Here is a 16,273-nt window from a genome sequence, read left to right as displayed (position 1 = left end):
GAGAGAGTCGTGATGCTACCGGGAGCCGTAGTATTCACCAGTCAGAGGGTGTTGTGATGCTACGGGGAGCCGTAGTACTCACAAGCCAGAGAGAGAGGGTGTTGTGATGCTATGGGGAGCCGTAGTACTCACTAGTTAGTTGGCGTTGTGATACTACGGGGAGCCGTAGTACTCACTAGTCAGAGGCTGTCGTAATGTTGCGGGAAGCCATAGTACCCACTAGACGGCAAGAGAGTGTGATGATAGAGTGTTCTCTGATAAGTACATGATGCAGAAGAGTTTTAGGCTTGAGTAGCCCTAGTGTTGAGTTTTTGGATCCTAGTGGTTAAACCGGGGCAAGACCAGGGTCTCCGTCTCTGTCGGGAGGATCAGCGAGGCGCGCGGGAGAATATGCGCAGGAGACGCCAGAGGTTAGAGCTGAGTCGATCTTTGATCGGATTGTATTTTTTTAAGAGGAAAAGGGGATTTCGTGACTTGCGTGTCACTGGGCCATGATAGTGGTCACAGGGAGGAAGTTAGTGAGATGTTTTGGATCATGTTATGTGTGACCTTTGGGGGTTCAGTTGTGGGGCCAAAGGCTGACCTAGTACTCGGTATCGAAGATGAATATGAGAAATGAGCTAGAGTTTACCATGGTGATGTCTACGGACACTTCAGAGCGAGCAAATGATTCAGATGCTCAAGGATATGTTTCGGGCATGTGTATTAGATTTCGAGGGGAAATTGTGGCCCGTATTTGCCCTTGGCAGAGTTTTCCTACAACAACAGCCATCATTAGTGCATCAGTATGCCACCCTTTGAGCTGTTGTAAGGAAGGGGGTATCGGACCCCATTTGCGTGGGAGAGGTAGAGCAACGTGCGATGGGAAGTACAGAGATCATGCTTCAGACGTCATAGCAGATACAGCAGGTCAGGCAAAGGTTGTTGACCGCTCAGAGTCGCCAGAAGAGTTATGCGGACAGGCGCCGGTCCGAGCACGAATTTTTGGTCGGTGACTTTGTACTCTTGAAGGACTCTCCTGGGAAAGGAGTGATTCGATTCAGGAAGAGGGGCAAGTTGGGGCCCCGATATATTGGTCCATTCCGAGTGATCGCGAGGGTAGGCTGGGTAGCCTATCGTTTGGATTTGCCAGCAGAGTTGGGGCAGATTCACGACACTTTTCATGTGTCGCAACTGAGGAAACGTATAGCCGATGAGTCGGCAGTGGTTCCATTAGAGGATATTTAGGTGGATGCAAGCTTGAATTATGCTGAGAGACCAGTGGCAATCAGAGATCGGAAAATCAAGGTTCTGAGAAACAAGGAGATACCCTTGGTTTTGGTTCAGTGGCGGCATCGTAAGGGGTTCGAGATGACTTGGGAGCCGGAGCTTGAGATGCGTGAGCAGCATCCGGAGTTATTTGCAGAGCGAGACTTCGAGGGCGAAGTCTAGTTCTAGTAGGGGAGAATTGTAACAGCCCGAATTCCTAGGTATTATTTCTTCTTCTTAATTTTGGTGTTTTGTGAGGAGACTCGGCGAGTTGGAGCTCAAACTCGCCGAGTATGATAGCGGTTTGGGAAAGGGTTCGCGTTCGGACTCGACGAGTCCACGCTGTTTAATGAAACCCTAAATTTTAGGGTATGAGACCTATTTAAAGGGGCTTATGGCCGTCATTTGCGGCCACCAACCCCAGAGAGAACCCTAAAAGAGTCCTGGAGCGTTTTGTGAGAGAAAAGAGGAAGATCCTTGATTATTTGTCGGTGATTTTGCATATAAAAGAGGATCAAGGCAAGAGGAGACCAAAGGAGGTGCTAATACAGTGATTCCTGAGTCCAGAGACTTCATTTGAGGTAACCATTCATTCCTTTCTCAGCCCTTGGTGTAAATCTTAGAGCTAGGGCTTCTTTGTGGAATGATTCATGGAGTAATTGGCCACTTTTTGTGTTGATGCTTTGGATCTGGACCCAAAGAAGTCCAGAGACTCTTTTCCCTCAAGCTTTATGAGTGTTAATGGAGGCCATGAGCTTAGAATAGCATTCTAGAGACCATATCATCAAATAAGGCCTTTGGACCTTTGCATGAGCACCTAGATTGTAACTTTACGTGATAAATGTTCTTGGAAGGACTGGTTCTATGAGTTACTGGAACGGATCTGACCTCAGAAGTGAGTTTGAGTTCATGCATGGCTTAGACTCGCCGAGTCCGAAGAACAGACTCGGCGAGTAGCATGAAGATTATCCATAACCACTCAGCGAGTGGTCTTACCGAGTTAAGGGTTGACTCAGTGAGTCAGGGAGAGTCAGAGAGGGTTGATAGGTGGACTGAGTCAAGCTGGAACTCGCCGAGTTGTTCTTGAGACTCGGCGAGTTGAGTCGTGGTGGCCCTACGATTCATGCCAGGTGGAACTCGTCGAGTCAGGGAAGTACTCGACGTGTCAAGGGAGGATCCTAGGGAGTCAGTGAACACGTATAGACTCGCCGAGTCACTCTACTGCACTTGCCGAGTCCGGTCAAGTTGACCGTTGACCAAAGTTGACTAGTGTTGACTTGACAGGGGTAGTCGACCTTAGTTATGAAAGTGTTAATCAGAGATATATTGTGTTATAGGAGGATTATAGCTCGGGGGATCGAGCGCAAGTGATTTCCGAGCTTTACGAGTTATCGAGATACGCGAGGTGAGTCTTCTCACTATACTTTACCTTGAGTAGGTAACCAGAGTTATGTGACAGAGTATTTGTATGCTATATGTATGTTATGTATTGTACTGCATTATTTCTATGTGATTTATGTTGTGCATGTTTATAGAGTTGGAACCGGAAGGTTCCCAGAGTTAGAACCAGAGGGTTCACAGAGTAGGGTCTACGGACCCACATAGTTATAGCCTCGAGTGGCTAATATGTGTTATGTGTGGTATTTTGGGGAACTCACTAAGCTTCGTGCTTACAGTGTTTTGTGTTATGTGTTTCAGGTTTCTCTCAGGATCACGGGACAACACCGGCTCGATTGTACACACCAGAGAAAAAGTCATGTTTTGAGGATCCTGGTTTATTATGCAAGTAAAATTGGAGTTATGTTTTGTAATTCGATTATGAATGAGATTTTAATCCAAGTGTTTTAAGAATTAAACGATTATTTTAAAATGAAAAATTGTTTTGAAATTTACGGTGTTACAGTTATTCACACCCTGTTTGTGATCCTCGACATCCCACTCACAAGCTTGAGGGGCATATCGAGATTTAAACATCCCATTGAAAAGTTCAATGAATCTCGAAAGATCTAGGAGTTTTCAATACATTTAAAACTTAATTTTAATTTGTTTTCATGGTGGAGATTAGTGAATCGTCATTCACTTACCTTAAAATTATTTGTTGTTTAGATTACAACATCCCTCTTCTAAATTGAAAATAATGTGGTTGGATCCTAGCCCTAATTTTTCATTTGGGTGTTTAATTAGGGATTCTTATCTAATCAAACTTTGTCTCTTTTCTTTTTCAGATGTCGAACTTGAACAATAACGCTTCCAGCTCAAACACCTCCGGCTCATTCTCACTCATGAATTTGTGTGGGAGGGTGATTTTCAACGAAAACAATTTTAATGATTGGATCCTTAACATAAGAATGGTCACCCGCTACGAGGACAAGGAGTATGTCCTCGACAAGGAACTGAAAGAGGTGGACATGAACACTGCCACTCCCGAAGAAATCGCTGCCTTCGAGGCCTATGAGCGTGATGCCACGAAAGTCCATTGCATCATGCTAGCAATAATGACTGTTGAACTCCGAAAGTCATACGAGGACTTCAATCGCTACGAAATGCATCAGGACTTGGTTGAAAGGTATCACCAAAGTGCGAGGCAGGAGAGGTACGAGATCATCGCTTCGATGATCACGACCAAGATGAGAGACGGAGAGTTTGTCAATGCTCATCTACAAATGATGTAGAGGTATGTTGACCGCCTGCTGAAGTTAAACGTTAACTTCGACGAAGAGATGGCGATTAACATCATTCTTTATTCGCCGCCACCCTGCTTCAACCAGTTTCGCATGACCTACCACATGAACAAAAAGGAGGTCACATTGAGCAAGCTGCAAGGTCTGTTGAGGACTGCTGAGCGTAACCTCAAGGACAAGTCTGTTGCACAAACTCCTACTCCTACTGCTGCCCCAGTCTTGACTATTGGGCAAGGAAAGGGTAAGAAGAGGAAGACTCCCTCAAAGAGCCACCATAAGGGAAAGTCCTGTGATGGCACCTCTTCTATTGGAACCAAGGTTGGTTCTGCTGGACCCACCTCCAACCCAAAGGATGCAGAGTGCTATCACTACCACGACATAGGGCATTGGAAACGAAGCTACCCGAAATATCTGCAAGACTTCAAGGATGGGAAGATCAAGTCGTCCTTTGCAGGTATTTATACTATTCAATCTAATGATTCATCACATGCTATTTCTTGGGTACTTGATACATGATGTGGAGCATGGGAAGATAAACTTGATCATGGGGAATAGAAGATCGTCGCCTGTCACCAAGATTGTAGTTTACTCTTTAGTGCTTAGTAATGGATTAGGACTAGATTTGAATAATTGTTGCTATTCTCCAGAAATAGCAAGAAACATCATTTCTTTTCATGATTTGTATAGACAAGGATTTAGATAAGATAATGAAAAGGGTTCTATTAATGCTTATCTTAATGGTGATTTCTATTTTGAAGCATTGCATGTGATTGTTGTAGATAACTTAGGAAATGATGTGTTACATATCGAATCTTCCAATATTTTAGACAAAGCATACTTGTGGCATTGTCATCTTGGACATGTCAACAAGAAACGCATAACTCAACTCCAAAAGGATGGAGTGTTGGAGTCATTCGACTTTAGGGACGATGACGTGTGCGAGTCTTGTTTGCTTGGAAAGATGACTAAGTCACCCTTCACTGGTACCTGCGAAAGGGGTGAGGGTTTATTGGAACTCATACACATCGATGTGTGTGGGCCCTTTACATCTACCACAAGGGATGCGAGTCGCTTCTATGTGACTTTCACCGATGATTATAGCAGATATGGGTATATCTACTTAATCAAGCACAAGTCATAAACCTTTGAAAAGTTCAAAGAGTTTAAACAAGAAGTGGAGAATCAGTTGGGAAGGAAAATCAAGATGCTTCGATCCGATCGAGGTGGAGAGTACCTAAGTCTTGAATTCCATGACTACCTCAAGGAATGCGGAATCGTTTCACAATTGATGCCACCTAGGACACTATAGTTGAATAGTGTGGATGAGAAGCGTAATCAAACCTTGCTAGACATGGTTCGTTCCATGATGAGTCGTGCTTCGCTACCTATCTCATTCTGGGGGTATCCCTTAGAAACTGCCACCCATATCCTTAACTTAGTCCCTACAAAGAAGGTTGCCAAAACATCTCACGAGATATGGACAGGGAAAGCTCCCTCGTTGGCACATATCAAGGTTTGGGGTTGCGAGGCTTTCGTAAGACGAGAGACTCACAACAAGCTCAAGCCTCGAAGTGAGCGGTGTATTTTCATCGACTATCTACAAAATTTCTTTGGATATCTTTTCTATAGACCGAGTGACAATGTTGTCTTTGTTGCGAGGAGAGGGGTTTTCCGAGAGCGAGAACTCATAAGCCAAGGGGACAATGGGAGGAAAATCGATCTTGAAGAGCTTCAAGAGTCGAGTGATGAAGGAACCTCTAACACTGGCGCTCAACCCGAGGAGGAAACTACGGTTGAACCGATTGAAGAATCCTTACCTCTTAGACGTTCCAGTAGAGTTAGTGTTTCACCTGTGTTGTATGGTTTTCATATAACAAGTGAAGGTGATACATTTATTAGTGGCAGTACACTAATAAATTTGGATGAACCTAATAGCTACAAGGAAGCCATGGCAGGCCAGTAGTCTGCAAAATGGAAAGAGGCTATGGATAGCGAGAATCAGTCCATGTATGACAACCAAGTTTGGAATTTGGTTGACAATGTGTCAGGTCATAAGACGGTCGGGTGCAAGTGGATCTTCAAGAAGAAGACTGACATGGATGGGAAGGTACACACCTATAAGGCGCGATTAGTTGCGAATAGCTTTACTAAAACTCCCGGAGTTGACTATAATGAGACCTTCTCACCGGTTGCGAAGATAAAGTCTATTAGGGTGATGCTAGCCATTGCTGCATTTCATGACTATGAGATATGGCAGATGGATGTCAAAACTGCTTTCCTTAACGGAAAGTTGGCTGAGGATGTTTACATGAGTTAGCCAAAGGGTTTTGTCGATGCAAAGCACCCCAATAGGTTGTGTAAGCTTGAGAAGTCCATTTATGGATTGAAACAAGCATCTCGCCGATGGAATCCTTGTTTCGATGAGAAAGTCAAAGAGTTTAGTTTTCTGCGAAGCGAGGATGAATCATGTGTATATGTCAAAGCCAGTGAGAGTATAGTTAGCTTCCTCGTGTTGTATTTCGATGACATACTACTCATAGGAAATGACTTCCCGGCGTTGCAAGAAGTCAAGTCCTGGGTTGGGAAGTGTTTTGCCATGAAGGACCTCGGAGAGGCTGCCTATATTCTGGGAATAAGGATAGTGGGAAATAAGAGTAAAAGGCTAATGGGACTTAATCAGAACACTTACTTGGACAAGGTACTAAAACGTTTTAGTATGGAGAAAATCCTAGATCCAAACTTTAGGGTTTTTATATGAGCACATAGGATTGTTCTTTTGACTAAAACCCATCAGTATACTGGGCGGGGCTCGATGCTGGGCGAGGCTTGAGGACTGGAATTAGGGGTGTTCGTTTGGATGGATCGGTTTGATCCGATCCAATCAAGTGAATCCAAATTGATTTCGGTTTTCAAAACATGGATCCGAATAGTCCAAACTAAATTCAAATCCGATCTGATCCGATCCAATTACAATTCGGTTGGATCGATTTTATAATTCGGTTTTCAAAATCGAAACATTTTAAACCAACATATAATTATAATATTACCCAATTTTACACAAGAAGCGAAAAAAGTTATTTAGTTGTGATTTGAAATTTATAAACAATTACTAAGCAGATATATTATAGTTAAATATTTTATAGATAGAAAACTTTTGAAAGATAATACATATTGATGTTTTTTTATCGGGTGAAATGTTTTGAACCTATTTGAAAAAATAAATTACAAAATTAATAGATAACTGTAGATATATATTATAAATAAATAAATAATAAATGTTTATTCTGTTTTGTTAGACTATTCGGTTCTTATTTTATAAACCAAAACCAATCCGAAATCCAAAATAATAATTCGGTTTTGTTGAAAACCAATCCAAAAATCCGAATCTCCGAACCAAATAGTCCAATCCAAATTGTCCAATTGGACAATTCGGTTTTATCCAAATAGTGAACAACCCTAACTGGAACATATGCTAGTGTTTATAATCATTATATGTGTTAGCATTATTATGTGAGATATATATTGTATGTGTATATTGGGTGACGCCTAGTGACAGGCGAGGCCTGAGAAAAACAAATTTGTAAACCGAGCGGGGCTCGATGTCGGGCGAGGCCCGATGTAGGGCAGGGGCCCAATATGTGATTTATTATGTTTAGTATGAGGTAGTTTGGTAAACTCACTAAGATTTGTGCTTACGGTTTTAGTTTATGTTTCAGGTACTTCCGGTTCCAATGGGAAGAGCTCGGGATGACCGCATCGCACACCCCACATGGATTCCACTTTTGAGAAATCACTTTGATTGTTATGATATTGAGATACTTATTTTCATTTGAGATGTATGGGTAATGTTTTTGGAATATTGTTTTATTTAAATTAAAATGAAGTTTTTGGATCATATTTTGGGACGTTACAATGCGGTTCGTTATACTATTTACACGGACCACAAGATCCTGAGGTATCTGATGGATTAGGAAAATATGAACATGAGGTAGCGTAGATGGTTGGACGAGGTGAACGATTATGATTGTGAGATCTTTTATCACCCAGGAAGGCCAACGTGGTGGCCGATGCTCTCAGCCACAAGGCGGTTTCCACCCCGATCAGGGATGTATGTTTGAGTATGACTATGATTACCCCACTATTAGAGCAAATCTAAGAGGTTCATGTTAAGAATTTGAAGGAAAAACACCATATGATTTAGCACATAGTGGGTCAGGTGGCTTCCTTCAATTATGATAGTCGGGGGTTATTGACCCTTCATTGGAGGGTGTGGGTTCCATACTGCGGTAGTGCACGACAAGTTCTGATGGAGGATGCACACAAGTCGAGGTTCTCTATTCATCCTGGAGAGACAAAAATATACAGAGACCTTCGGCTTGATTATTGGTGGTCATGCATGAAGCGGGATGTGGCCTGGTATGTGGAGAGGTGCTTGACTTGCAGGACAATCAAGGCCGAGCATCAATGACCCCACGAAAAAATGAAGTTGTTGGGTATTCCCGTTTGGAAATAGGAAGAGATTACGATGGAATTTATCACCAAATTGCCTTGGACGACGCGCGGAGTGGATTCGATATGGGTCATTGTGGATTGATTTACCAAGAGCGCGCATTTTGTCCCGATTTAGGAGAGTATCTTTGCCGAAAAGTTGGCAGACATTAACATTCAATAGGTTGTAGCACGACATGGGGTTCTGGTTTCTTTAGTCTCTGATAGGGAATTTCAATTCACTTCCACGTTCTGGAAGAGATTCCACAAGGAGTATGGTACTCGTCCGCACTTCAACATGACTTTCCACCTACAAACGAATGGTCAGAGTGAGCTAACTATCCAGAAATTGGATGACATGTTGTGAGCATGTGTTCTGGATTTTGGCGGGAGTTGGGATACGTATCTTCCATTAGCAAAATTTTTAAATAAAAACAGTTATCACACCCGCATTGATCGACCTCCTTTTAAAATGCTTTATGTGTGGAAGTGTATAACCCTGATATGTTGGTGTGAGGTCGGTCAGGAGGTTATGGGGAGTACGGAGGTAGTACTCCGGACGACCGAGATGATTCAGCAGGTTTGTGGTAGACTTTAGACAGCACATGGTCGGTAAAAGAGCTACGCAGATAGATGTCGGTCAGACTCGGAGTTCCAAGTCGGGGATATAGTACTCCTAAAGGTGTCACCTTGGACAGTTGTCATCCGATTCAGGAAGTGGGGCAAGCTAGGCCCCAGATATATTGGTCCTTTCAGGGTTTTAGCCCGAGTGGGAAGGGTGGCATATCGTTTGGATCTTTCGGAGGAGCTTAGTCATATTTAGATCACTTTTCATGTCTCTCGGTTGCGGAAGTTTTTGGTTCAGGATTCCGCAATGGTTCCATTGAAGGATATTCAGGTGGATGACTGCCTGAATTACATTGAGAGACCGGTAGCGATCCTTGACCGGAAGACAAAAACCTTGAGGAAAAACGTTGTGGGATTGGTGAAGGTGCAGTGGTAGTACCGAAAGGGTTTTGAGTGGACATGAGAGTCTAAGGAATAGATGGGGGAGCATCACCCGAAGTTATTTGCATCAGCATACTTCTAGGACGAACTCTAATTCAAGTGGGGGAGAATTGTAACATCCGGATTCTTGGAAGTACTCTAATTTAAAGTGTGTGTGTGTGTATGTATGTATGTATGTATATATATATACATATATATATATATATATATATATTGGATTTTGGCAACACCACGTCGTGGTGGAGCCTCACCACGACGTGGCAATTGCTTATGGGCCGCAAGGATTTTATGAATCACCACGATGTGGCGATAGGTGCCATGATGTGGTGGACGCTGTTGGAGAAAACCCTAAAGTTTAGGATTTGAGCCTCATTTAAACGACCTTATCCCCTTGTAGCATCCCTCCCATCAGCCTCTACCCCTCATACTCGTCCCTTGTAAACCCTAGACCTCTTGTATGAGTTTTTAGCCTAAAGTGTGTGTGTGTTTTTGGCGCTTGTAAAGAAAGAAGGTGGTGGTAAATCATCTTGGGATTCCGAAGCAACGTAGATCCAGAAGTGTGTATTCCTCAAGCAACTCCATGAGGTATAAAGTTTTCATCTTGATGCATAAATTGTTAGATCTCTAGATTTTGTCCACCCCTTTTCTATGCCTTGTTGTCTTGAGTGGTTTGGTCTCATAAATCTTGTGACTTTATGGATGTCTATACCTTTGGGAGTATTTGGTGCTTTGGATCTAGACTAGGATTGAGCTTTCAGACCATACATGGATCTTGGCTCTTTTTGCCCTATTTTTGACCTAATAAGAGTTCAAGACATGCATTGGACATGCATATATGAAAAGAACAAAATTTTATAATGAAAATGGTGTCAAAAACTCTTCTGGAGTTGTTAGACAAGTGGCCTTATAGATTAAGTGCTTATTTCTTAAGTCGTGTGGTCTTTTGGACCATAAAGTTGAGATCTATTCACTTTAGAGGGTCCTAAGGGATAAAGTTGGAAACTTTCTCCATCTAGACCCTAAAATGGTCCAGATCTGAGTTGGAGAATCCTTGGAATTGAAAAAAAAACAACTTAATTCGTTAAGTTGTTATAACCACGACGTGGTAAAGGTCACCATGACATGGTGGCTAGGCTAGCCATGACTGTTTTGTCGTATCGACACCACGACGTGGTCAAGGATGACAACGACGTGGTTGTCCGTCTATTGACTTTGACTTTAATTGTTGACTTTGACCAAGTTTGACTTAGGGGGATTATGGGTGTTTTTGAGTTGTATTTGAGAATTGGTCACTATTTGTTGGATAAGCGACCGGTAGAGTTGATATTCGGAGCTGTGATCTGTTCAACGATCATTTCAGACTAAGATGTGAGTTTCTTTCACTATACTCGTGGGTCGAAGGCACCAATTCCGACCCACTAGATTATATTGGTAGGATAATAGTTGTCTTCGTGACAATTTCTTGTATTGCTTGAATATCTGTTTTTGTCTCTGTGACTCTTACTGTTATGATTATATGCTTGATGTAGAAATAGACCCGATACCGGTTGAAAGATACTGAAGGGGTTGAAATACACCCAATACCGATTGAAAGACACTGAAGGGGGTTAAATACATCTAGTACCGGTTGAAAGAGACCTGAGAGGTTGAAATACACCCAATACCGGTTGAAAGAGATCGATACTGATTGAAAGAGACCGGTACTGGTTGAAAGAGACCGAAGGGGGTGAAATAGACCCAATTATGTTTTAACTGTATGTATGTATGGCATGGGGTATTTTGGGGGAGCTCACTAAGCTTTGTACTTACGATTTTCAATTTATGTTTCAGTTACTTCCAGCTCAAAAGGGAAGGGATCAGATTGATCGCACCGCATCCGTCCATGTTTTTCCACCTTATGTGATTTTGGGATTTGTACTATGATATTATTTTACTATGATTCACTTTCAGTTGTTTTTTTATATGATCTTTGAATGTTTTGGAATTAATTAAAAATAAAATCTTGTCTAAAATTTTGGAATGTTACAGTTATTATATAATGGTATCTTATCTTATCTTATATAATGATATTTGAATTGATAAAACTTCTTAAAAACTAAACTGATTTTGAGAACTTGTGAGATATTGGGCGTGTTTGGAAAAAATAGCTGTTAGCTGAAAGCAGGTAGCGGTTAGCTGGTAGCGGGAAGTTATAACTTTTATTTGTTATATGAATGTTTGGCAAAAGTAGCTGGAAACTTTTGAAATATATAAAATTACATAAACGGACAATTGATTAAAAATAAATAAATATATAAATATATTTTTAAGGGTAATTATGGAAACTGATTTCAAAAGCTCAGGAGCGTTTTGTTAAACGCTACATGAAGTAGCTTTTAGAATCGGAGCGTTTTGTTAAAACTAAAAGGTAAACGCTCGTACTGCCAAACGAAGCTTTTTGTTTAAACTAGAGCGTTTTCTCAAAAGCTAAAAGCTAGAAGCTCCCAAACGCTTCCAAAAGCTTCATGCCAAACACGCCCATTGTGACCAAATTTTTGCAAAAGCATTTTAAATGATTTTAAAATATAAAATGAAAAGATGGTGTTTCAAGTTCAACAACCATTTATTCGTTTAACACATAGTTGTCACCAGTTTCTTTGATTTTCCATTTCCCGCACAATTGTTCAAAAATCCATCAAAGTAAATTAGTGATTCTTGTGCAAACATATATTATTGCAAACAATTTAAAGCGTTTGCTTCAACCCAAAATGGCCCAATTATGCGAATGTGATAACCATAATGGAGGAAGAGGCGGAGCTCGTGGGTGGCGTTGGTGCTACCTATGGCAAAATAGGGAGAGTTTATCGATGGTGGAGGAGGGTTTAGTCATTCTTTTTTACCACAAAATAAACTTGCTTTTCATCGTAAGATGATGAGGGGACACTCTTGGAGTTGCTAGTGAGTCAGAGTGAAATAGTCAATTGATTGCCCCTTGTGTTTTACTCGTTTGGGAGGAAATGAGAGCTGATATCGGTTATTAGTGTATTGGCCGATGGATGGGGTCTGCAACAATTTAGTGCGCCATTCTCCTTTTCATGTAAATAACATAATTGACCCATCAAGTCTACCCTAATTAATGAAGATCTATTTTGGCACATTTCAATCTTTCATAAGTTTTGACACTTGTTATTTGGTAGTATTTTTGAAATAAATAATATCCACATGTCAATGTCTAGTTTTTTTTAATGTTAAAATTAAGAAACCACATAATACATATAGCTATATAAGTAAGTAGTAAATGTAATAAATATGATCTTAAATTGTAATAAATATGTTTTTTCCTTCCTTATTTTAGAATTTAATTTTAAAAAATACTTAATGTTTACATTTTGATATATTTTTTTTAATCAACTCATGTAATATATAGGTCTGGTCTCACACCTAATTCAGTAACAAAATAAGACACACAAAATAAATAAATAAAATAACATAAAATAAAATAGAGGGTATAAACCGTATAATGGTTATTCTACAAGTATGTATGAGAAATGGATTTTAAAACTGTGGTGGGTTTTAAATCCATAAAAACCATGTTTTAAAACTTTGGACAAAAAGTGCATTGATTTTTTAAACTTGGACCAAAAGTTAGCGGCACAAAAAAAAATATTTTTACTCATAGATATATATATATATATAGCGAAACAACGGTTAACTTGAGATTCGGAGAGTTTGTTAAAAAGACGTACGGCATTGATTCCTCAAAAGAAGCATATCCGCTGGTTGTGTAATTGTAGGCTTGCGGTGGCGTTAATGGCGCCCGGCGGTGTTCATTCCGGTTGATTCTGATCACCAGCCTGCTTCAAATTTGTTTTCTTGTCGATCGGTTGCTTGATCAGCCATATATATGCATGGCGTACCGTAGAAGGCATGGGATTTCTAGGTCTTCGACGTTCAAGGAAGAACTCTATCGTCCTCCTGACGATAAAACCACCACCTCCGCTCCATCATCGCCTCTTGCCTCTCAGATACGAACATCTGATGCTCACCGTGACTCTTCTCTCTCCAATTCGGCGTTTAACACGTCTCTTCAACGCAGATCCAAGGTTTTCCATTCTATTTGTGCTTTACTCTTCATATATATCCCTACAATGAAAATTATTCTGAGAATTCTTATTTCGTTTTCATTTTCATGCATTTTCAATTGTTTCCATATTATTTTAATAATTTCTTCAACAACAATAATGTATTAATCAACATTACTCATCTTTCCTAAATTTAGCGAAGGCATAATGTAGAGGTGATGTATTATGTAGTTAACAAAATGTTGGAGTCCAATAAAAAAAATAAAAGGGATGATTCGTTGTTAAATTTGTAACCAGGAGTTAAGTGATCAAAAAGTGCAAGGGGGTACACTCACCATTAATGTGGACAAAAAAAGTCATGATATTCAAGATGCTAGTAAGTTGCAGAACAAGATCAAATCTGAAGCAACTGATCGTAAAGAACTTGACACCGAAAAACAGTCACAATCACAGCCGCAGGAGCAAGAGCCTGAAACACCGACCAATCATGAGGATCAACTGAAGGCATCTCGCGACGTAAAGTGGCAAATGTGTAATTAATTGCATATCTACTATGGTTCAAGTATTTGAAACCATAGCAAATTTATAAGCTTGGACTTCTCACATTATTATTGCATCATCACATGCATGTTATTCTTACAAGATTTTCCGTATTTGTTACATGGGACTCTTTTGGATAGGACTGGACTGGACAAATTTTCTAGGTTATTTAGGATAATGAGAATGAGAAGGGTATTCATGTCTTTTCTTTTGGGTGTGACAATAAATTATAATTTTTGTTCCATTTACATCATTTTCGGTCTCAGTCCAGACGTACAACTACAACATGGGTTTTTTTTTTTTTTTTTTTTTTTTTTTTTTGGCATGTTGTATCCCACTTAAAGAAGAGTCTGGATCTCTAGATGTTCAAAAGACATGATTGTCCTCCTAACAATGATTATAGAAAATAAAATAGATCTAGAAAGTCCACTCGAGCCCCATGTAACAAATGAAGCATCAAACAATAATTGGTTTTATATGCCAGGTGGCGATTGCAACAGCTGCAAAAGCGAAACTTCTTTTTCGAGAGATTAAAACTGTGAAAGCGGATTTAGCTTTTGCAAAACAAAGAAGTTCTCAGCTAGAAGAAGAAAATAAAATTCTTCGAGAGGCTCGTGAAAAAGGAGACCACCCTGCCGATGATGACATGGTACATATTTACTATAAATATTTAACTTCCCCCCCTTTTTTTTTCCTATAACCCCGTTTGTCACCTAAAAAAAATAGGACTATAAATCATTTTGGATTTTTTTGTTTGTACAAAATACATAAATGTTTTTATGATCTACAACTTTAAATTTGAATAACAACTTACTATATATGATCAGATACGACTCCAACTTGAAACACTTTTAGCTGAGAAGGCACGTTTGGCTAATGAGAACTCGGTATATGTTCGCGAGAATAGCTGCTTGAGGGAAGTAATTGAATATCATAAACTAAGTATGCAAGAGGTGGTGTATTTGGATGAAGGAATTGAAGAGGTTGCTGAAGTTAATCCTAGAGTTTCCAGGACACTTTCTGCACCCCCGTTTCCTTCGTCTCCTCAGAACAATTCCTTTACAACCAAGGAAACTGAATTCCAAGAGGGGAGTCGTCGTCGTGCAAATTTGAATTAGGATTTTTTTATTAAGTTTTATATGGATAAATTTTTTAATAGATAAATGATGTATGTCTGGAGTAAGTTACGTATACATAAAATCTATTTCTTTTTCTCTTGTGTAGATACAAATGATCTCTAAGTAAGTTTATGTATTACACAATTTACAATTAAGAACTCAAAGAAAGAAATATATTTACTAAAAAACAACATCAACAGAAAACAATTTGGAAGTATATTAGACAACGAAGCCCTAACACTGCTACTTTTCATGCGATCTTTCATAGCCAACTCCATGCCACGGGGTTTATGCAAATCAAGCATCACCTTTTATGGGTAGCAATCAAGTTTTTGTCCCTTTGACCGAATTTCACTATAATGTCCACCAACCACCTAAACTTGCAAAGAAATTTATATCTATGTAAACAAAGAAAATTATATCTATGTAGGGGTATATATTGATTTGCAAGTCAAACGGTGTATACGATGTGAAATGATGGATAGATGTTAAGAGTGTCTGTTTAGGCAATTGTTACAAACAAGTGAGCAAGTGATAACATTTATTTACTTAAATTTGAAGAGAAATGTTTTCGGATGTGTATGAATTTTTTAGGAATAATTGAGCAAGTGAAAATCTTTACAATTTGCAAACACTTTGGACCATATAGGAGGTCAATCGCGTAAAACTAGTAATGTTTTGGGTGTGTTAGGGTTTAAATCGTGGACATCATGTATGAAATTTCACGCTTCAACCACTAGGCTCTCATGAGTGGAAAGCTTGACTATATATGTGTATAGATCAAGAAAATTAGTAAACATGTAACATATCAAAAGTTTTACAATGCTTACGAGCTTTATTACTCAAACGACTCAACTCAACTAAAATTTTATAACAATGTTGCATCCATAACATCTCATTTAGTGTGAAAACTATACAAAAAACGATCCTAAGACAATATACTACTGGAAATTACGTATTCTAACAAGTGAGTTATATCCAATAACATATATCTATCAACATTTTAACCATATAATTTTATTCAAATCCATTGTGAGGATATACCCTTAGTTTATCTTAAATTAAACTACTATATTTAAAAAAATAAACAAAACAGATTACATTTTTACATACATTCCCAAATGTTGTA

The 16,273-nt window shown here is 39.7% G+C and overlaps 1 protein-coding gene across 1 annotated transcript; it reads left to right on the top strand.

Annotated features, from left to right (window-relative positions):
* Nucleotides 1–13,197: 13,197 nt before the first annotated feature.
* LOC122194411 (uncharacterized) lies at nt 13,198–15,377 on the top strand. The gene is made up of 4 exons (XM_023882021.3): nt 13,198–13,507; nt 13,784–14,002; nt 14,511–14,675; nt 14,854–15,377. Exons 1-4 carry the CDS (start codon nt 13,313–13,315, stop codon nt 15,142–15,144), a joined length of 870 nt encoding a protein of 289 aa, XP_023737789.3. The 5' UTR covers nt 13,198–13,312; the 3' UTR covers nt 15,145–15,377.
* Nucleotides 15,378–16,273: the final 896 nt, after the last annotated feature.

The sequence above is a fragment of the Lactuca sativa genome, chromosome 8 (assembly GCF_002870075.4).
Source record: "Lactuca sativa cultivar Salinas chromosome 8, Lsat_Salinas_v11, whole genome shotgun sequence".
In the NCBI taxonomy this organism is placed as follows: domain Eukaryota; kingdom Viridiplantae; phylum Streptophyta; class Magnoliopsida; order Asterales; family Asteraceae; genus Lactuca; species Lactuca sativa.
Note: the sequence above shows the minus strand (reverse complement) of the source record. Positions and strands in the feature narration are given on the sequence as shown.